At 45.7% G+C, this 23,421-nt stretch overlaps 1 protein-coding gene across 1 annotated transcript in view; it reads left to right on the top strand.

Annotated features, from left to right (window-relative positions):
* Tmem163 (transmembrane protein 163) overlaps positions 1-23,421 on the top strand; it is a 184,765-nt gene that overhangs the window by 1,977 nt on the left and 159,367 nt on the right. Inside the window, exon 2 of the mRNA XM_041648202.1 lies at positions 7,108-7,227. Within this exon, the coding sequence (XP_041504136.1) occupies positions 7,108-7,227 (120 nt within the window). The remainder of the gene's footprint in view (positions 1-7,107; positions 7,228-23,421) is intronic.

The following is a 23,421-nucleotide window of genomic DNA, read 5'->3' as shown; positions in this document are numbered from 1 at the left end:
TCCTGGAAGCTTGGGTGTAATATTTTATATGGTTGTGCTATTTTATCTTTCTTATATCCATTTTTTTTGGTATCTCTTGGAAAAATGGTTCATGGGTTAGGACCACCTTCCCACCAGCGACAGGAACCAGGGAAGAGGACTGCTCCCTGGTCTCCAGCTCTCCCTTTAAATGGCTTTCTGCTTAGGCCCCATCCCCACAGGGTGTGGGGGATGGGCACCCCGGGGCTGCGTCTTCCATACTGGTTTTTGTGTTGACTTCCTTCTGAGGCTGTAGAACCCTATGGCAGACCACTGCTGATTCCTATTGGAAAGTTGCTTTATAACTAGTGGTTTGGGATTTTGGGGGACATTTTCTTCTTAGAAGAGATATGGGCTAGTTCTCAGAATTCCAGAGAGCCCAGAATGTCCCAACACTACTATGACAGCTGGTTATCTTAGTGGTTTCTTCCCTCTCCCCTTCTTTAATATCCATTTTTTATGATTTGTCTCAAACCTTAGGATGTGGCCCTCCTCACACAGTTATAGACTTTATTGGGCACTTTCCCCAGCTGCTCTTCCAATTAAAACAAACAAACAACAAACAAAAACCCAATAAAACACCTTTTTGCAGGCATTAAAGCTCAATGGCCTGGTGTGGTGACTCTGGCCTAGAACACCAACCAGCACTTGGGAAAGAGGAGCAGGAGGATCACTGTGAGTTCATGGCCACCAGCCTGGGCTACATACCAAATTCTGGGCCAGTCTTGACTGCAGAGTGAGACTCAACCCAGAGACAACAAGAACAACAAAAGTGAATAAGCATAGGAGACATCAACGACAAGTTGGAAATAACATCTTCACATATGTTTACCTCCGTCCTCCTTTGTTAACATATCCCTTGGCATTGTCAGAGCCACACTGTGGAGTTTAAGTTAGGTTAAAATTTCATCCTGGAGACTGGCTGTGGGCAGGGGGCTGCAGCGCTGCACATGGACCGTTGGGCTAGCCTGCCTGGTTCCCACTTGTGATACACTGCTGTCTGAACCCTCCCTCTTCCCCCACATCCCTGTGGCTTTTGGGTGGGAAAGCATCTGACATGGATGCAGAAGGAGCATCTGTGTGGAGACCCATCATTTCTGAGCTGAGTCCTGTGGGTCATCACATTCTACTTCCTTTGGGGTATAAAATGCCCATTCTTGGCATCAGCCATGTGGGTACCTATGTATGTCTATGTTATTTGTGTGTGTTGGTGCTCGTATGTAGAGGGCAGAGATAGCTTCAAGTACCATTTCTCAAGTGCTGTCCTCTTATTTTGGGAACAGATTCTCTCACTGGTTGATTCCATTTTCTGGCCAGTGAGCGTCCAGGGGACCTAAGCATGCACCGCTATTCCTGCGTTTTTATGTAGATTCTGGGGTTCTCATGTTTGTGTGGCAAGTGCTTTACCACTAAGCCTCCTCCTGAGCCCTGCAGCTGCATTTTTAGAAAGGAAACAAAGAGATAAGCACAGTTGCACCGAAAGAGAAAAGTCCTTCCTCTTTTGAAGTGTTTCCATGATAATGACTTCATGTTGTTTTTCCCTCCTCAACTTTTCAGTCTCCCAGGGGAGCTACAGGGAAGGTTGGATCTCTGGAAGAACCTCCAGTCCTCCTCACTCACTGGAGCAGGTGGTCCAGCCCCTTCTGGCTCCCACTTGAATCTTCTGTAGTGAGTGCTGATCCTGGAGAGGCCAGAGGAAACACTCGCAGGGCAGGCGTGGTCAGGGCCAGGTGTGCTGGCAAAACCAGCCAGCTCTGGAGGGAGAAAGAAATGTTGCTTGGCAGAGTGGGCAGGAGTGTTCCCAGTAATGGCTGTCCCCCAGTGGAAAAGTAAACCAGCTTCTCAAAGGGATCATGTTTTTGCCTCCACTGGACAAACCTCTTAAAATGGGTGCTGTCAGAATGCCTGGCAAATGAACCATTCGTTTGAGCTGCTACTTAAGTGGTGTGGTTTCACTTCTCCTGAAACCAATGGACCAGGAAGAAAGCACACACTCGTGTGTGTGTGTGTGTGTGTGTGTGTGTGTGTGTGTGCGCCGCGCGCAGAAGTGGAAGTCGGAGGTTGATGTCAAGTATCTTTCTTGATTGCTCTCCACCGTGTGTGTGTGTGTGTGTGTGTGTGTGTGTGTGTGTGTGTATTAAGGTTTTTCAACTTAAAATTTATTTTTAAATTCAGGGATGGTGGTGGTGGTGGTGGTGGCAACACACACCTTTAAGTACAATACTTGAAAGGCATAGACAAGGGGATCTCTATGAGTTCAAGGCCAAGTCTGGTCTACAGAGTGAGTTCCAGGACAGCCAGGGCTGTTACATAGAGAAACATTTTCAAAAAACTGAAAAAAAAAACTCTTTTTAAATTTTATTTCACAACCCCCCCTTTTAAACACCAGTTTTGGAGTCTTATTTTTTCCTAATTTTCAAATTAAAAATATAATTACATCGTTTTCCCCTTTCCCTTTCTTCCCTCCAACCCTTCCCTTGAACAACCCTCCTTGCTCTCTCTCGAATTCGCAGGCTCTGTTTCTCTAATTGTTATTATATATAAGTTCAGCCTACAGGGCTGATCACTTGGTAACCAGTTTTCGGACTTATCTCTGGAGAAGACTGTTTCTCCTGCTCTCAGTGTTCCTTAGTTGCCTGCGGTTCTTAGTCTAGGGTTGAGACTCCATATGATTTCCTCCTTCCGTGCTAGCATGCGGGTTCGTGTCATCCTTGTTCAGGTCTTGTGTAGGCAGCCATACTGATGAGACTGCGTGGGTGTAGCTTCCCTGAGATGAAATCTCACTCCACCTTGTTTTTCAAGACAGGGTCTCTCACTGAACTTGGAGTTGTGTTTTCACTAGACTGACTAGCCAGAAAGTCCCATGATCCTCTTGCTTCTACTTCCCCAGCACTAAGGTGACAGGTATGCCTCCATGTCTGTCTGTTATGTGTTCCTGGGATCTGAACCCAGGACTTCAGGCTTTCACAGCCAACACCATTCCCACTGAACCATCCCAACTCATTTGGGAAAGGGAAGGGAGCTTTTAGAGGTGCATGGGACTTGTTTATTCTAGGTTATAGCTTCCCGTGGACACAGGAGTGATTTGCTTTTAGGGATAAAAAAGAGATTTTTCTTCAAGAGCCCAGGAAGAAACAGAAAACTGTGCTGTCAAGTTATCATTCGAAGGCGCCAGGACCTGCAGCAGAATCTGTGCAGACAAGAGGCCTGAATTCTTCTCCTCAACCTGCTCTCACTTATTTTACTGTTTGGAGATAGAGTCTACATAGCCTAGGCTGGCCTCAATCTCACTGTGGAGCTGAGGATAGCCTTGAACTCCTAATCTTCCGCCTCCACCTCCGGGGGGCTGGGATCTTAGCTGTCTATGACCCTGCCCCTTTTATTTGGTGCTGGGGTTAGAACCTGGCCTTGTGTGTGATAGGCAGACCCTGTGCCAACCCAGCTACAACTGCAGCTCCGTGGCTGAATTAATGAAGGAGGTTTGAGGCTAGTTTCCCAGGGCAAAGGTGAAGATGGAGCTGATAATACCTGCTTGCTTTCTCATTTATCCTCTGATCCTATAGAAGCGCCCCTTCCCCGCCTGGTTTTGCTCACTCTGATGTCTCTTGGGTTACTACTCACAAAACACCTGTCTGCAAAGTCCTGCATGCTTTGAGGCCTGTTCAAAGATGACTGGGCAGAGGTAGTTCAGCTGGATCTTTGTTATAATTGTGTGTGTGTGTGTGTGTGTGTGTGTGAGAGAGAGAGAGAGAGAGAGAGAGAGAGAGAGAGAGAGATAGACTCTATTGTATAGCTCTGGTTGTTCTGAAACACACTATGTAGACCAATCTGGCCTTGAACTCATAAAGATTGCCTTGCCTCTGCCTCCTGAGTTCTGGGATTGAAGGCACAGGCCACCACGCCCAGCTGTCCTGATTCTTTTAAACAGGATACTGCTTTGGGCAGTGATAGGGCTCAGAAAATGATTCCCCAAAGCACACTACCTTGGCCTGCTGGACACTCTGAGCTGACTGTTTCTGGAAGGCCTTAAAAACAAAGCCTTGTCCTTTTTCTTCTCCTTACCTTTGCACCCCAAGGCTGACCATGGAAACTAGAATTCCTGGCTGGGGAGCTGGTTGGGTTGGTAAGGTGCTGGCCTTGCAAGCATGGGGACCTGAGTTGTGTCCCCAGAACTCATGTAAAACCAATGCTGGGTGTGGTGGCGCATGCTTGTATCCCCAGCACTGAGGAGCTGGAGATGGGCAGATCTCCAGGACCCACAGGCCAGCCAGCCTAAGCAGAATAGGTGAGCTCCAAGTTGAGAGAGAGAGAGACACTATCACAAAATATGTGGCAGACAGTATCTGAGGAACAACACCTGAAGTTTACCTCTGACCTCCAAATATGTGCACACACATGTGCATATGAACCCGAACACATACCAGTGTACACACACGCACACATTTAAAAAATCCCAAATGTTAAAAAAAAAACAGGAAAGAAATTTCTACCCTCCTACCTCAAAGATGACCATAAACCCAAGAATTATTGTTTTGCACACCCCGTCCCAAAGTGTGAGAGCTGGACAGAGAGAGAGAAACTCTCTGACTGCCCTTGTCTAATGGTGAGTCAATCAAAAGACCTCATCCCAGAAAGGGGCCTGTGCCACACTCAGCACATTGGTGTCTTTTATGGAACACTAAGGCTCAGAGCAGACAGGTCTCGCTGAGTCTCTCTGCCTCATTCGTCTCTTATCTAATCTCATCTCCACAGGGATATGCATTTTTCATTGAATTGGAGCATAAAAATAGCTCCCCTTGGCTTTTGGGTCTTTATTTCTGAAGCCTTCCACGTCATATAGGATGGGATCTCTCTCTCTCTCTCTCTCTTCACCGCTCCTCTTCCTCCCTCCCCCTTCTTTCTTTCTCCTCTTTCCTCTTCCTCTTCTTTCCTTTCACCTCTTCTTCATCCTTTCCTCCCAACTATCTGATTGTTGGTTTTACTAATTTTTGAGATGGAATCTTATGTATGCCAGGCTGCACTCAAACTCCCTATGTATCTGAAGATGGAGACAACATGGAACTTATGATCCTTCCTCCACCTCCCAAGTACTGGGATTTCATTCATTCATCCCCATGTGTGACTAGACAGTGCTACGGGTGGAATCTGGGGCTTCTTGCATGCTAGGCAAACACTCTACTGAGTGAGCAACATCTCTAACCCATTGCATAGATCTTTGTTTTAATACATTTGCTATATGTTTTTATGTTGTTTTTCTCATGTTAACCTGTCTTGTAGGTGTGTCAGTCATGACCATAATTATAGGAAGAATAATCTCCTGTCCTTTCTGCTCCAATAGTGGCGGTCAGTCAGATACAGGAATGGTGCTCGTGTGTGGTACGTCTCATGCTGTGACATTTTACAAATGGTGCCTAAGCTTTACCTTCCTGTTCACCATTGTCTACAGCTAGTGTGATGAGGCCGCCCTGTCTCTGAAAGATACGTTCCGAAACCAGAGCAGGCACAGTTGACTTTACCTGTACAAGATACACTTCTGATATTTTAAGTTGCTGGTAACTAAAAAAGAGTATATACACACATCATCATCTTTGTCTTCCTCCTCCTTTTGGGTTTTCTGAGACAGAGCTTTTCTCTGTTTAGCCCTGACTGTCTTGGGACTCTCTTTGTTGATCAGGCTGGCCTTGAACTCAGAGAACTGCCTCCAAAGTGCTGGGATTAAAGACATGTACCACCACTGCCTGACTACAATTTTATTATTTTTAAAATTCCATAATTATTATTTACTGTATGTGTACATGTCTGAATATGAGGAGGACAGGAGATCCTGTCAGATCCCCTGGGGCTGGAGTTACAGACAATTGGGATCTGCTTGACATGAGTGACAGGAATCAAACTTGGGTCCTCTGCAAGAGCGGCATGTGCTCTAACCACCTCTCCAGCCCCTACAATTTTATTCTCAGAGGATAAGAAAGAAGTACAAATCAACCCGGAGATGTGTCCGTGGGCATTGCTGGTGAGTTATCACAGACTCTTGTTAAGGACTCCTTATGTGCAAAGCGTAGGAGATAAGCCTTGTTGTACTTGAAGCCTTCCTAGGAAACTAGGTTTGGCTTTAGCAGTTTTCAATGTACTTTCAGATTCAGATAGTATGTGTATGTGTGTGTACATGCATCTGTGGGTGTAGTTTAATCAGAAGTCTTTTCTTGGGAATGCTATACACCTCGAGATGGAGTCTCTCATTGGCCTGGAACTCATCAAGGAGGGTATACTGGCTGGCTAGTGAGCCCCAGGGATGTGCTTGTCCCTGTTTCTGAAGTGCTAGGATTACAAGTATGTGTTACTACGCCCATCTATTTTACAAGGATTCTGGGGAATCAAACTCAGGTCCTCATATTTGTATGGCAAGCAGTTTATTAAAATGAACTCTCTCCCTAGATCCCTGAGAAAGCTTTAAATTTTTAATTAATTGGTTAATCAGTTATTTGCTTAATGTGTGCTTCAATACAAAGGAAAGAGAAAACATGCTGTATAATCTGGGCCTGATGGCTACTAGTTGCCTAGGGGTCTAAAGAGGGCATTTGTATCGTCTCAGATTCCTTGGTTTGTATAAACCCCACACTGCTATTGGGACTGTACTAATGGATCAATGCTCACAGCTAGGGAGCCCAAACATCTAATTAGTTACTACAGTTCTTTCCTAATGAAGGGTTTTGTTGGGACGAGAACATTCTATTGAGCCAAGTGGCTTAGTGCAGAGGATGAAGATTGGCATGGAAGGAAGATGGCAGGAAGTGGTGAGGTGTGTGAAGGAGTCCTTCTAAGTTGGAGAACTTCTGTTGCCCTGTGGAAACTCTTATCTGATACTGCCGGGGCCTGTGGCTTTATAAGGAATGCCAGAACACTTGATAATTTTGTTTTGTTTTTTGATGTGCAGTCTCCTAGTTGTAGAAACGTAGTGTGGGCCAGACAAAACACATCTTGGCCCACAGGCTGTGGGTTTGCAATCTTTGGATGAGATTCCGTAGCTCTGGCTGTGCGTTCTGTTGTATGAAAATGCCTTATACTCCCTCTCCTCCCTGTTTCTATCAGGTTTACTAGAAAGCAGCACCCGGCTGAAACCTCACGAAGCCCAGAACTACAGGAAGAAGGCATTGTGGGTATCCTGGTTCTCCATTATTGTCACCCTGGCCCTGGCAGTGGCTGCCTTCAGTGAGTATCAGGAAGTCTCGCCAATCAATGCTCGCAGTTGCCTGTCTTTCCCTCTAACCCCCGTGGGATGTGCTTTGCTTTTAGTTGACTGTTATTGATGAGTAAAATTTTTTTTAGATGGTTGGATAATCAGGGTACTCATGAATTAGTAAAATGGCTTCACTCCTCTGCAGAGGGAAGAGGTATGAGAAAGAAGCGGAGGGGAATAACTGAGAGCTTCGGTCTCATCAGTATGCAGGTTTGTGGAAGTGGATTCTGGCTGGCACCAGCCGAATAGTGAAAATAGTCTCTTGGCAGATGCCTTCAGCTCGGGCTGACATGACAAATACGCATCCCGGAGATTTGGATTTTGAGCCTAATGCAACTTGATGAGTGCAGTATTGCAAGAAGCTCTCTCCTTTCCCTCTTGACTGGGGCTCGTGCAAGGTCAGGAATGAAATCACATGTACGATTTTAATGAAAGAAACATGGAAAGGCCTTATTTCAGGGTTTTAGGGCATGAAAAGAAAATAATTTCCTACAGTTCTGAGATGCATGAGAACAGAACAACTTCTGTCTATAGATGATTTTGTGTGGTAATCTGGACTTTCTATGGTGGGTTTTCTCCACTGAGACACATGTGCTATTTATTCTTACTAAGTGTGCAATGATTCACAAGTTTAAGCTCTGAACTACAGCTCAACCCTGATAGGAATTGTGTTGTTTTATTTTTATTTTTGGATTCTCTCTCTCTCTCTTTTTTTTTTTTTTTTTGGTTTTTCGAGACAGGGTTTCTCTGTGGTTTTGAGCCTGTCCTGGAACTAGCTCTTGTAGACCAGGCTGGTCTCGAACTCACAGAGATCCGCCTGCCTCCGCCTCCCGAGTGCTGGGATTAAAGGCGTGCGCCACCACCGCCCGGCTCTCTCTCTCTTTTTTTAATGGTGGGAACAAGGCACTGTGTTTAAAATTTTGTGATGGAGAGAAAGATCTGTGCTTGATGTGCTAAGCATCCCACAAGGTGCTTCAGGGGAGGAGGGAAAAGACCGTGGTCATTAGGCCGTGTGGCTGTGTGCAAGTTGTTTAAAATTCTCCGCCTTTGATGCTTCTGCTGGAAGTTGGGGCTGGATCCCAAGGGGGCAGGAATTAGAATTTGACCAAATGCTCCCTTCAAAACTCAGCATATATTATTAGAGACAATTTATACTGGAAACAGTGTACAATAGCCTGGCTCTAAAATAACCAAATATTCAGAATACTGAAATTTTATTCCCTGAAATATTTCAGGGAATAAACATTTATCAGTGAGCCAGAAATCTAATCAGGAAGAACTCTGATTTTTGAAAGTATAATAAATAGCTTCTCTTTCCCCTTGCCTTCTCTTTTTTAATACTGAGACCAAAATAACAAGGCAATAGATGTCCCTCGAGGGCAATTTGGTTGTTGTGGCTGGTAGGGGCACGGGAGATCAGACATGGTAATTTACATATGTGAAGAAGGAGGAATGAAATGAAGGGGGGAGGGTGATTTACAGACAGAATAATGGCTCCTTAGGCGTGTCCCCGTGCCCTAGAAAGCTGTTAGGGCAGCAGCCTCCTCCGAGTGTTTGAATAAGGACTAGAGTATGGGGTTGTGAATGCGTCTTCCTTTTGAAATAACACTGTTGCATTTCGTGTGCTTACGCCATGTAATAGAGAAGAAATAGGAGAAAAACTCAGCTTCACTTGTAATACCCAGTCAGGAGAATTATTCTAGAAACGTTCCATTACTTTTGATGGAAAAAGTCTCCATGAGGCCAGGTCACAGGCTTAGGAAGAGTTTCTTTTTGAAAGCCATCGTACTCCTTTATCGTAGAATTATTTAACTTAAATCCTTTAACTTCCCTTTTAAAGATTCGCGTTTACTGGTTATCTATGTGTACGCACGTGATTGCCCGTGTTTGTTCTGTCCATCCTAGGAGGCCCGAAGAGGGTGTGGAACCCCCTGCAGATGGAGTTCTGGCCAGTTGTGGGACAGGGATATTGGGGGCTGAGTTCAGCTCCTTTGCAAGAGCAGCGAGTGTTCTTAACCACTGGCCATCTCTCCAGTCTCTTTAACTTCTTGCCTCTAAGATGTGGATGCTGTTGTGCTGTCTATTATGATCTGTTATGTTCTATAAGCCTTTCATTTCACTTGTGAGCTGCTTCTAACTGCTTCTGGTTTAGTTAAACCCTAAAGCATATACGATAAATCATATTTTGCCCCATTTAAACTACAGTGACTTCAGTACCTCTGTGTGTGTGTGCACACGTGTGCACATGTGCGTGTGTAGGGGTATATGCTTATGCATGCTGCAAGTCCTTGCAATTCCCATCACAGCCCTCCACTGTACTCGAAGCTACCCTTAGCTTTCTATATGGGTGCTGGGGATTCAAACTCAGGTCCTCACGCTTGCACAGCAAGCACTTTGTTGACTGAACCATCTCCCCTCTGAACTCAATTTATAATTCTTGGTGAGATAATGATTTGGGTAAGCTAGAGCATCTATATGAAACTATGGTAATTCATTTTGGAATATTTCAGAGGGAAGTCCTTGTTTGGTTTTAAAATAGATTCAGCATATAATGGGTAGGCAGTGTAGAAAATAGCAGCACTCTTCTTATGAACGAATGTGAAAACAGGTCTGTTGTAATAATGAGGCCAGAGAGAGGATAAAAGTTCAGCTTCAAAACTCAGAGTTCTGCCAACATTGATGTCTTTGTCAAGATGATCGAAGAAAATGTATTCTGACTTTGGTTTTAAGACTTGAGTATGTTAATTTTTAGGGGCTGGATACTTGCTTGGTTCTGTGGAAAATGAAGTTATGTTGGAAACAGTATCAAGAGGAAAAATCATTTTCTAAGGTGGTGTCTTAGTTTCTTTTTTGCTGATGCAATTAAATATTCTGTCCGGAGCAATTTAAGGGAGAAAGGGCTATTTTGGCTGCTGGTTCCAGGGTATGGTCCATCATGGGGGTGAAGTCACGGTGGCAGGAGCTTAGGGTAGCTGATCTTGTTGCATCTACAGTCAAGAATCAAGGCCAAGATTCCTGCTTAGTTCGTTTTCTCCAGTTTATTCAGTGTAGCATCCCTACCGAGGGAATGATGGCACCCACAGTGGGCAGGTCTTCCCACTTCAGTTAACAAAATCAAGATAATCCCTCACAGGCAAGTCCAGAGGCTGGCCTCCCAGGCGAATCCAGATTCTCTCAAGTTGACAATTAATTAACACCAACCACACAGCAACTATATAGCTCCATTAAAACAAAATAACAACCTCAAACTAAATAACAAAGCCCCTTAAACCAAAAGCACTCCAAACCAAGATCTCAGAACCTGAATCTGACCCTCAGGACCCATGTTAAAAATAGAAACAAACAAGCAATTTGGGTGTGGTGGTGCACACTTGTTGGGGAGGTGGAGGCAAGGAGACTCTTGGGGTGCCTTGGCTGACCAGCCTAGTCTAATTGGTGAGCTTCAGGCTAGTGAAAGACTTTGTCGCAAAAACCAAAATGGAGCCAGGCAGTGGTGCATCCTTTTAATCCCAGCTTTTAGGAGGCAGAGGAAAGTGGATCTCTGTGAGTTTGCATCCAGTCTGGTCTACACAGGCCAGCCAAAGCTACATAGTGAGACCCTTATCTCAACAAACCCAAACAGGTGCTTGGGGAATGACATCTGAGGTTGTTCTGTGTTCTCCACACACAGGCACATATGTGCCTCTACACACACGTGCACAATCACACATACAGGCACACACAACATGGAAGTACATTAGGCAACTTCAGAACTAGGAAAGCAAACCTCTGAAAGGAGTGGTTTCTTTTTTTTAATATATGGGGATTTTTTAAAAAAAAATTGTGCTTGCATATATGTCTGTATACCATGCGCAAGCCTGGGGCCCAAGGCCAGAAGAAGGTATTGGATCCCTTGGAGCTAGAGTTACAGAGAGTTGTGAGCTACCATGTGGGTGCTGGGAATTGAACCCCACTCTTAATCACTAAGCCGTCTCTCCAGCACCCCGATTGTGGGAATTTTAATATTTGATTTAGTTTAAATTTTTGACCTTTAAGCATGATAATATAATGTGTATGCATCCTTTTAGAAAGCTTTTCCATTTACTGTATCATTTTTATGCATGTGTGTGTCATGTGTGGAAGCCGGAGGGCAACTTTCAGATGTCCATTCTCTCCTCCCACCATGTGGGTCCGAGGAACTGAACCCAGGTCCTCAGGCCTGGTGGCAAGCCCCCATCAGCTGAGACATCTTGAAGCCCACGTCCTTTTTATTTCTATACCCTAAGGGTAACAGAAGTGAGATAGATAAGGTAAGATCACATGACTTGTCTGCATTAGTAGAGAAGTCTGGGGACTTCCCAAGGTGTCCCCTTACCTCAGTGGATACACGGTCAGATAGAGAAGAACCAAGGTGACTTCCAGGACAGGTGACACAATCTGAATCCCTAGCACCTTGAGGCTGAAGCAGGAGGATTGAAAGTTTGAGGTCAGCCGATGCTATGTAAGGGAGACTTTGTTTCAACAACAACAACAAAAAGAGAGAAAAAAGAAAGAAAGAAAAAGAAACAAAGAAGGAAGGTAACTGAGAGTCCGCAGGAGGCTTCCTGGGTTCTAAGAGTAAAATCTTAGTGTTTAGAGTGGTATTTACTTATTTATTTATACTTAAGTATTGTTTTCTGACACAGGGTTTTATTGTGTAGCCCTGGCTGTCCTGGAACTTGCTCTGCAGACCAGGCTGGCCTTGAACTCACAGAGATCCTCCTGCCTCTGCTTCCTGAGTGCTGGGGCTCCACCCTGGCCAGACCTGGCCCTTTGAACTTCGGCAGGACTGGAGTCATGTTCTTTGGTGTGGCTTGGACTCATAGGACAGACTGCTTCTCACAGACTCCTCCCGAGTCACGTGGCCTCACCACCTAGAAGAGGCTGTATGATGGCCAGGCAGGAGTGAAGATGATCTAAGGAGGATTTGCACCTCTCTTTTTTGGTTATCAGATTATTGAAATCATGTCCCCCAAGAAACTGGAATTTGTCCAGGAATCTCCTGCTAGAGAAGGAAAGAACTGGAGTCTGGTGCCGGCCAGAGGAGAGGCTTGTTCCCTAGAAGGAGCTTTCTTTCACACAGTTCTGGTGACAGACAGGTCAGGCCATGTTGTAGGAGAGGCTGGAGCTCAGACGGTGATGGCATAGAGGGGCAGGACCACATCTTGACCAGGGTTGGTCAGCTTGTGCATATTTCTTGCCTTCCCTTTAAGTCTAACCCTCTATCGTTACTCTAAAGACAGTCTTGGGGGTCAGCCTATGTCCATTCCCTTTCCCAGTGTGGCTGTGTTAAGCAACCTGCTGCTTTTTGTTTCTTATCATTGCTTATGGCCCTGCCAAGGATAAGTGGCTGAACCTGGCTTGTTACGGCTACCAAGGCCCAGGCTCTGACCCTACAACACTGCTGACAGAGATCTCCGCATGCACTGAATTTCTCCCTTTGGGTTCCCCTTTCTCTCAGGCCGTGTGGTTTGTGAAGCTCCAATGCTTGTGCCTTTGCCCCTAAGGGCTTCTTCCACTGAAATACTTCCTGAACCAAAGTCTTCAGCACCTAGCACAGATTCTGCAGGTAGCTGATTCTTTGCTGGATTCTCTGGTCTTTTATTTATTTTTATTGAAAAGAGAAGTCTGTGCACATAATAACCATTCGTGAGCCTAGAGCTGTGGTTCTGATCCTTCCTAATGTTGCGACCCTTTAACACAGTTTCTCATGTTATGACGACCCCAGCCATGAAATTATTGTGTTGCTGTTTCGTAACTGTAATTTTTCTACTGTTATGAATCATAATTTAAATACCTTATATGCAACCCAGACGGGGGTTGTGACCCATAGGTTGAGAACCACTCGCCTATGGGTACTTGGTGCATCGTCCCTTGTCCATCTATCTCTTTCTTCTGATCCTGCCAGGCACAGGACCCTACAAGCCCGGTGCATCGTCCCTTGTCCATCTATCTCTTTCTTCTGACCCTGCCAGGCACAGTACCCTACAAGCCCGGTGCATCGTCCCTTGTCCATCTATCTCTTTCTTCTGACCCTGCCAGGCACAGTACCCTACAAGCCCGGTGCATCGTCCCTTGTCCATCTATCTTTCTTCTGACCCTGCCAGGCACAGTACCCTACAAGCCCTCTGCATGCTACTTTCTTCTTCTTGCTGGTCTTCTAAACGCTGTGAGTTTCTTCCCAGAGCAGCCTCCAAGTGGAGCATTTGCCTGCTGCTGACCTGGGCCTCAGGGCAGCTCCGGGGGATGTGGGCAGGAAGTCTTGAGCCACATCCTGGGGTTGCTGGGGGGATAACTTTTCCCTGTCAATGTGTTCTGTGAATGATAACTCTAGAGGCTGCTTCAGGGAGGTGGAAACGGAAGTCAGAACCGGCAGAAACTGGCTTTGGGAACTTGGCCCTGAAAACTTCCCGCCTCTGGGCTCTTCCTTCCTAGCTTCATGGTCGTGTCCACAGAGATGCTCAGGTTACCCTCTGAGCTGCCGGCCCTGGAAGCTCGGGAACACAGAGCAGCGTTTTAGTCTGACCGTGTCCCGTGAGGCCTGCCATGACCTTACTCTTGGTTCCTGGTCTTTGCCCATCCCCCAGCTCACAGAGATTGCAGTCCATAGATGCTTCTGTGGTCCCCAGGCGCCGCTGCCTTCAGACCCATGAGCTTGCTCTTCTCTTTCTCGTAGATTTCCTGCTTCCTGGCTTTTAGCCATCTTATTTCATTATACTCTACCTTATTTAGTTCTATTTTATTGACTTTTTAGTGCATGTTTGTGTGTGTGTGTGTGTGTGTGTGTGTGTGTGACGTGCTTGGGTTTCTGTGAATCAGTGTGCATTGTCAGTGCTGGGGTCTCCCTCAATCCTTCTCTGCCTGATCTTTATTATTGTTGTCACCATTTGAGACAGTCTGCTTCTGGGCCTGGATCTCACTGCTCTGCCTTGGCTGGCTGGCCAACGTGTTCCCTAACACTGGGATGATAGACATGGATGCTGGAGAGGCAGCCGGGGTATCCATCATGATCGTCTAGCAGGCACCTTATGGACAGAGTCATCTCTATTTTATTTTATGCAGAGTCTGGCTATGTAGCTCAAGCTGGCTTGAAAAACCCTCCTCCTCCAGCTCAGCCTCCTGAGCGCGGGGTCACAGGTACATACTTTAACAGTTGACTTCTCACCAAATTGTATCTAGCCCTTAAAATAAAAGTGAAAAGAGGCCACCTCTTCTAGGCAGTCCTCCAGAGTGATGTAAATGTCCTTTCCCAGTGACATGAAGATCAGACATGTCACACAGCCCTTGAATCACAGCAGTATCGCCTCAGTGATAATCTACACTCCTCAGTACAGGGATTTCTAGCTTCTCTGGGCTCTCTTCCTGGTCCCTAACACAGTTCGCCTGGAGGTATTGGTTGCAGTGAATTTTGACATCTCCCCGCTGAGGCCACTATAGACAGTAGATTGAGAGTGTGTTTTCAAGTGCGGATTCCAGACAAAGGAATGGCGGGCGGCCTGCTCAGGTGGAAGGGAGCTAAAAGCGAAGTTATACCTTGGGCTTTGTTGAGGATGTAAGCGGCTAGTTTCAGGAGCCCGTCCCCTCCCCTCCCTCCCTTCCCCTTGTGGGACTGAGGGTTCCTGGCCTCCGCTGCTGTTAGCACGGGGCATCTTCCCCAGCTTCCAGTTCACAAAGGGCTGCTGTTTGCAGCCTGCAGCGGAGGAGGGGTTCCAGCAGCTGCCTGCCTGTCCTGCCTCCGTTCTCAGTGCTTTCTGCACACAGCCTTAATTAAAGCGTGGCCAGCGTGCATTAGCACGAGGGCCCGGGATACACAAGGGAGCTGAGCGTGTGCTCCGGACTGTATTTCTAACCATGCCAGGCCTGTCCTAAGCTCTTTGCTCAGGTCTGAAGGGGAGGAGCTGGCCCGAGAGATGGCGAAGGCTTATCTGGCTGCCTCCCTGTCTATGAGTACCCGTGCTTGGTAGCCAGCTGGAAGAGAGAGGATTTCTGCTCTGCTGGTTGTGAATTCAGCCTCTGAGAACTGCCCCTTTAACGTGAATTTCTAGTGCAGGCACAAGATGTGACTTCACAGGATCCTGGGCTGCGTTCTGATAAAAGCAGATAGAGTGGGAGAGAGATAGAGAACTCTTTCTAGACTCAAGTAAAAAAGGCTGTGGGGCTGAAGACGTGGCTTGCTTTGGAAGAGTTCTTGCCTAGCTTAAGGAAGCCTTTGGTCCAATTCCCAGCACAGCATAGACCGGGTGTGGTGGTGCCCCCCTCTAATCCCAGTACTCCGAGGGGAAAGGCAGGGGTGTCGGAGGTCAAGGTCATCCTCAAGCTACATACTGACTTTGAGAGCCTGTTTTGAAAAACGAAAGGAATGCTGGGGAGATGACTCGGTGCTGACGTGTGTTTGCTGCTCTTTCAGAGAATCCAAGTTCAGTTCCCAGCATCCTGGTCAGGTGGCTCACAACCACTTGTTGTGATCTGGCATCTTCTCCTGGCTTCTTCAGCACCTGCACACATGTCACAGACATACATACATACACATAAACAAACAAACAAACAAACAAAAACAACCTAGAAGAAAAGAAAGAAAAGCCAAAGGGGAAATGTTTGTCATAGAATCTTTGCTTGCCGTTGTGATAAAACACTCTGACCGAAGCAGCTTTAGGAATGAGCTCTTCATCTCCAGCTGCCATTAAGGGTACAATCCATTACGGCAGTGAAGGCACACGGGCAGGAGCTTGAAGCGGCTGCTGCATTCAGAATCAAGAAGCAGAGAGAGATGACTGCTTGCTGGTGGTTAGCTCGATTTCTCCATTTTATACAGCCCAGGATCCCTTGGCTAGGAGATGGCCCCACCTACAATTAAGGTGGGTCTTCCCACATCAGTTCCTATAACCAAGAAGTCCCCTCCAGACATGCTCAGAGGCCGATCTCCTAGGTGATTCTAGACTCTGTTTACTTGACAACTAGTCAGCAAACTCTCCCTCCCTGACTAGAGCATCCTTGCCCAGTGGCCATCCCTCATTCCCGCTTGTGGCCGTGCTCCTTGGTGAGCGAAAGGCGCTGCGAGGACAGTGCACAGGACATTAAGAAGGAGAGAGAGCTGTCTCCCCCAGAAGAGCTCAGGTTTAAGCAGACAGGCGATGACAGGCTTTGATGCAGAAGGGAACTCCATCCCACTCAGGGAAAGGCCTTGCTGTCTTCAGCATGCATAGCATGTCTAGCTGTTTGTCCCCGGGACACAGTGTTGTCATCTACGAAGTTCACACGAGAACTGCACAGCTGAATCACAAAATATTGCACAAACTGTTTCATAATGTTTTGGGTAACTTTATAGTTTTGTGTTGGGCCGTATCCATAGCTGTGTTTGACTATGTGGCCCGTGGGCTTGGGCTGTGGCTTGTGGCGCTAATGCTGGGATCTGAACTCTGCTCCTCAGATTGAGCAGCTAGTTGCCTTTTTCTTGTAGAATGCTTTAATTCTCTCTGGATTTAATGTCTCTTTATCCATGTTTGCTTCTTTTTGTATGCGGGTGTTTGTGTGCTGGTGCAAGCACACACAGCAGTGGCCTGTGAGGAGGACAGCTTCTCGCCTTATCCCTCAGGTGCTGGGGATGGATGTGAATGGATCTCACTGACTTGGAGTCCTTTGGATAGACACCCAGAAGCGGCACAACCAGGTCATGCCATAAAGGTTTTCTCACACACCCAAGTATACACCACTCAATTTAGTGATAGGCAAACTAAAAAAAAAAAAAAAATCCCAGTGCACTAGAGAATAGCATGTAAAACAGAGAGATGAACTGTTGGGTAGAAAGCATTTACAAAGCATTCACTCACGTATGGCTGAAGAAATGTACAAGATTGTGTGTGTGTGTGTGTGTGTGTGTGTGTAAGCCGAGGTTGGCTCTGGTATCACGCCAGCACAGCAAGGGCATTCCCCCCCGAACCGTCTCACTCACCCCATGACTTCAGTTTCTAATAGCCAAAGCCTAGGAAGGAGACAGCGCCATTAGCAGGAAATCCGAGCCATCCCTCCTGCCGCCAAACAGTGCACTATACTTAGATGCAGGTTTTGGCTTAATCAGGCCCCATGTACCCTTTTTTTTATAACAAGTATTTTAGTATTTCCATTTTACTATCTTAAAATGAACTTCCGCCTGTACACACCACCAATAAAAATAATGTTGTTTCCTAAATATAGTACAATGGAGGAAAAAAAAAAGAAGACAGGCAAGTTTTGAAAATCAGGTGCATACTTATACATACAAATGCTTAAAGTGGTGATGGAGACAAGTGAGTTAAAACTACATAGGCTAAGCCAGGCAGTGGTGGCGCACGCCTTTAATCCCAGCACTCGGGAGGCAGAGGCAGGCGGATCTCTTTGAGTTCGAGGCAGCCTGGTCTACAGAGAGAGTTCCAGGACAGCCAGGACTGTTACACAGAGAAACCCTGTCTCAATTCTCTCCCCGATAAAACCCAAAACAGCAACAACAAAAACCAAACTACATAGGCTAATTTGGACCTAAGAGAGGGAGAACAGTCATACCATATTGCCAACATTTTCCTTTGTATGATTTTGTTCAGAAATATATTTGTGTGTACATATGCACGGACCATCAGGACTGTAATAGCTACATGCGCAGACTGTGTCTTAATTGTTCAGTTCTTTGAGTGGGGTTGCTCTGGGTGACTGAACTTTCTGGGTTGCTTTCATACCTCCTTGTAAAGGTCTGAATAAAACCAAGCCTGCCCTCTTAATTCAGAGGGTCATTACATTCGTGTGTGTGTGTGTGTGTGTGTGTGTGTGTGCGTGTGTGTGAGTGTTCTTTAAAACAACAGAATAAAACAAAACAAATTCTTCTTTATTGATAAAGTTGTGTTCTAGGCACAGTTGTCTGTTGAAATTAGCATGAGTGAGAAGTACAAGAGGGGAGCCTTTGTTGTGTGTGTAAATATTTATAAATAAGATCCCTGGCTCCATCCCACCCAGCAAATACCAGGATCCCAAGTCCAGAGTTGTGACCCCCAGTGACGTTGTACACACTTCCGTCTTGTCTGTATTCACAGACACAGAATTGCAGGCTCTGCTAACTGTATAATCCTCAGCGGTAGGTACCGCATGGTACTTGTGGTTCTGGAAGTCGCCGATGAGACAAGTACAGGGACGGTAGAAGGAACAAACTCAGAGGAGTGGGTCGCTGGGGGGGGGGGGGGGACTGAGACGATTAGTAAAGGGCATTCGAGGAGTGTCAATCAGAACTGTGACGTTTGTTATAAAAATGTTTTGGCAGCAAATGCAATGACATGTTAGGGTTTGTCAAGGCTGAGTAGAGAATTTATTGGTGTCAGTTTCTGATTCTGTTCGGCTCAGGTTTAAGAACTTTATACAATAATCTTAGAATCAGTGGAAAACACGGCATTGGTGCCGCCATTCTTCCGATACATTTGAACCCCTTCCCCCCTTTTTTACCCACTGAGTTTCCAGCCTGGGTTGACCTTGACCTCTCTATGTACATTCCTGAGGATGACCTTGAACTTCTGACTCTCCTCTTCTCCACCTCCTGGGGGCTGTGGTTACAGGTTAGTGTCTGTTGATGCGGAGCTGGGACTTGAACCCAGGGCTTTGCGCACAGCCCACACACTCTACCAGCTGGGTTACACCTTCAGCCTGCTTTTAAAAGCTGTTGTGTTTTATATTTATTTTACTCTATTACATATTGATCCCCTTTTGTTTCCTCTCCCCTCTCTTTACATATCTAATTTGAAATAACAGCCCACCTTTAAGGAAGTCTTCGAAGTTGCACCTTTTCATATCTTTCCAGTGAACTTTTCTTTCCTTCTCACATGCTGTCCTTTTTTATGTAGCCTCCAATGCTTCTCCACTCTTAGCAGTATCGTCCGGCAGCCACACCGTCAGATCGTATAGACAACATGGACACTCTGTTTTCTCGTAGCCATCTTTTGGTCTTCGGTCTACAAATGAACATGTTTTAAACAGTCTCTGCCAATCCCCAGTGATACTTCACCTGAGAACTTTCTCCCCTCTCTTCGGCTTCAGGGACAGTTGATTGTCACAGTGCCATCATTTGTGTCTGTTGCTGCCCCTCCCCCCACACGCTGTGGCCTTCATACATCAATTTTGACTGAATATAAAAATCTTTGGTTTCTATTTTCTTTCCCAGGTATCTTAAATATATTACCCCGTTGTATCAGGGCACAAAGCACTGCTAACAATGTTTGATGAGATGTTTCATTTTCTTCCTTTCAAAGGTAATGAGAGGTTTTCTGGGCTACCCAAATCATTACTCTCTTAAAACAAAATCCAAGGGCAATTTCAGCTTTTCCAGATAGAAGGCATAGCTTCCTGCCCTTTTATTTTGTAAAAATTTTGAGTTATAATTGTCTGTCTTTGTTCTGTAGCTTCATTCCTATTCCTTAGAGAGCTCTAACGTGTGCGCGCGCTGGGTTCTCTTTGCCTGACCTTGATGTCTGCCCCTCTCCTCCCCTCCCAGTTTCTATTTGATTTAATAAAATTTCCTCTATGTTCACCTAGTTCTTTAAGAGTATGCCTAGTTTGTTTTGTTCATATTCATTTGTAAATTTCCCACATTGTTGAAATAAAAAATTTCTTTCTTAAAAAATATATTTTTTTAACTGGGTGGTACTGGCTCACGCCTTTAATCCCAGCACTTGGGAGGCAGGCGGATCTCTGAGTTCGAGACCAGCAGAGTCTACAGAGTGAGTTCCAGAACAACCAGGGCTAGAGGAATCCTGTCTAGAAAAACAAAACCCAAAAATATATATTTTATTTTATTTTATTGTTTTTCAAGACATGGGTATTCCGCTGTAGTTTTAGAGTCTGGTCTGAAACTAGCTCTTGTAGACCAGGTTGGCCTTGAATTTACAGAGATCCACCTGCCTCCAGAGTGCTGGGATTAAAGGCGTGCGCCACTACTGCCTAGCAAAAAAAATATATTTTAAATATATGCTTTTAACAATTTTATTTATGTTTTCTTTTATGTGTAATGGGTATTTTGCCATGCATGCAGTTCCTATGGTGGCAAGAAGGGGGCGTTGAGTTCTCTGGAGCTGGAGCTATGGATTTTGAGCCACTGTGGATGCTGGAATTGAACCCCAGTCCTCTGGAAGAGAAGCTGGAGCTCTTCAACACTGAGCCGTCTCTGCAGCTCAAGTCTTTCTTTCTTTTCAAAGTCTTTTCTGAGCCTCACTTCCTGCTTTAAAAAGTTTCATTTTTTTTTCAATTACGCATTTCTGAAATTTTAAATTCTGTTTTTTGTATATTTTATATTCACATATGATTTTCTCTTTCTTTCTCTTTCTCTTTTTTTCTTTTGTTTCTTTGAGACAGGGTTTCTCTGTATAGTTTTGGAGTCTGTCCTGAAACTCACTTTGTAGACCAGGCTGGCCTCGAACTCACAGAGATCCGCCTGCCTCTTCCTCCTGAGTGCTGGGATTAAAGCTGTGAACTGCCACTGCCCTACTGGATATGGTTTTCTTAATTTCTACTTACTTAGTTCAAAATATTATGTTCAGTCCAGGTGTGGTGTCTCACATCTGTAATCCCAATACTTGGGAGGAAGAGGCAAGGAAAACAAGAAGTTCAAGGTCATCCGTGGCTATCAGCGCTGCTTCCCTGGTGTGGGGCTTCTCATGTGTTTCACTTAATGGCATATTTGAGGTGTTTCACTGTCACTTCCGCAAGTCACACAAGTCTTCCCTATGTTTGTGAAGAGTGAGTCCAGAGAGGCTTTTCAACATCACGGTTCTTGCTCTCCCTTGTTTGCCCAACAAAATGATGTCAAATATGGGCCCGCCTAATGTTGCTCGCCCAATAAAGTGATGACAAAATATGGCCCTTCTACTGTTGCTCCAGGTTCTCTTTGACTGAGATTCCTGGGGCCCAGCAGTTGTAAACCTCTGCTGCCCCTGCAGAGGACTAGAGCCTTGGTTCCCAGCACTAATGTCTGGAAGTTCACAGACCCCCGCAGCCCCAGTCCCAGGTGATCTGCTGCCCATTTCTGGGCCCCTTAGGCACCTGTATTCAGGTATACAGCCCTCACCGCAGTGTACACAAACACATCATTAAAAATAAAAATAATCACAAAAGAAGAACTGAGATTTCCTTTTCCCCAGTCATCTCTGGTTTGTTCACGTTATTCTCTGCCTCTAGTAATTTCTCTTTAGTGTGGTCTCTGACCCAGACTGGAGCTTTGACTCTGTTTGTGTTCTGTGCTTGGTTGGCTTCGACATCTTTTGCCATCTCTGTGGACCACAGGGTCTCTCGGGACCCAAAGTTCTTGCTTCTGGGTGGAGCTTGTGAAGTCTATCTTAGTCCGACATCCTCCTCAGACTGACCTGCTGCTCGCTCCAGTGGTTATGTCAGTGATCTGGGGATTCTCCTTTCTTCCCCAGACCTCTTCTTGACCACTGATGGGAATATACAGGCCTGTAGCTGTCAGGGATATTATGTATTGAAAGGCAACGCCCCTTACTCTATTAATGCTTGATTTTTCTAGCCTGTCATTTTAGTCTATTATATCCTATGCTGTAATTTATTGTCAATTCTGGGAGATTAAGTTGTCCTAACACCATTTCTCTAAAAATCAAATACATCTTTATTCAGTATGTGTGTGTGTGTGTGTGTGTGTGTGTGCCTGCATGTGTGTGTTTGCGGTATGTGTCTGTGAGCCTGTGTGTGTGTGTGTTTGTGGTGTGTGTGTGTGCCTGCATGTTTTTGTACCTCTGCCTGTGTGCCTGCATGTGTGTGTTTGCGGTATGTGTCTGTGTGCCTGCAAGTGTGTGTTTGCGGTGTGTGTATGTGCCTGTGTGTGTGTTTGTGGTGTGTGTGTGTGTCTGTGCGTTTGTGTGCCTCTGTTTGTGTGCCTGCATGTGTGTTGTGGTATGTGTGTGTGTGTTTGTGGAGTGTGTTTGTGTGTATATGTATGCCATGGCATACAAGTAGAAGTCAGGCAACAGTTCAGAGAATCAGTTCTTTTTCTACCTTGTGGGTCCACGGGTTTAACTCAGGATGTCAGGCTTGGCGGCAGGCGCCTTTTTACCCATTTTTGCCATCTCTTCACCGTCATTTCTCTCTCTCTCTAGAAAGGACAGAGTTCGCATTTCTTAGCTGGGCACATCTTCCCTTATGTCTTTATCCTTGAAAATTCCTGGCATTTTTATTAGTTACATTCATAGTTTAGCATTTTGTCTGGAAAGTAGCCTTTGTTCCCTTCATGAGAATGGAGACTTTATGCTTTTTCCTCCTACCCTGGGAAACAGTAATATGCGTATTGTCATTTTGCAAGAGTCTGGACCTAGTCCCAGGTATTCTCTGGTTTGAAAGAGGAGAAATGATATCAGAACTGAATAGATCTTAATCCATGTACTGGTCTCCTAAAGCAGGAGCTCAATTCTGCATAAAGACGGCATTATTAGGGGATGAGTTTCAAATGACAAAAGATGGCATATTATTTTTGTTGTTCATGGGGCAATTGTGGCTTGTTTCCGGTGAAGTAAGATTATGTCCTTAGCTGTGAGCAGGTCTCATCGCTTTCATGAGATCAGATCATCATGCTGGTGACACCGCTTCCTCAGCTCCGTGACACTGGTGGTGACTCAGATTGAGAAGCGGCCCTCTTTGCAGGCAGCCCTGTGTCCAAATTGCCGTCCTTGGAGAGCCTTTCCTCTCAAGGTCAGTTCTAATGGTTCTCTGGTCTTTGAAGTCCCTGTTACAGCTTGAATAACTGAAATGTCCTCCCTACGCTGAATTTTGACTGCCTTGCTCTGCGCTGGCAATGCTATTTTGAAGACCGAAGATTTCAGATATGGAGGCTGGCGACAGAAGTAGGTCATTAAGGGTAGGCTTTTGAAAGTTACGAAGGGCACTGTTATGGCCTCCTTTCTGTTTCCTGGTTGGTAGAAAGTAGATCAGCACTGCCTCCTGCTGCCTCACGATCCCATCCACTCCAAATCATATCAATTTCACAGTCCTCTTTCCCGGTTGACGGATTCTTCAGTCCCTCACCAACCTGTGTCCACTACCTCAGGTTCATGCTGCACCACACTGTTTCACTCTTTCTCCCACCTCACACTCTGCCTCAAGCTGTCACCTCACACTCTGTCACCTCACACTCTGTC

Source organism: Microtus oregoni, unplaced genomic scaffold, assembly GCF_018167655.1.
Source record: "Microtus oregoni isolate MIOR12 unplaced genomic scaffold, Mior012 000003F_ref0000135, whole genome shotgun sequence".
In the NCBI taxonomy this organism is placed as follows: Eukaryota; Metazoa; Chordata; class Mammalia; order Rodentia; family Cricetidae; genus Microtus; species Microtus oregoni.
Note: the sequence above shows the minus strand (reverse complement) of the source record. Positions and strands in the feature narration are given on the sequence as shown.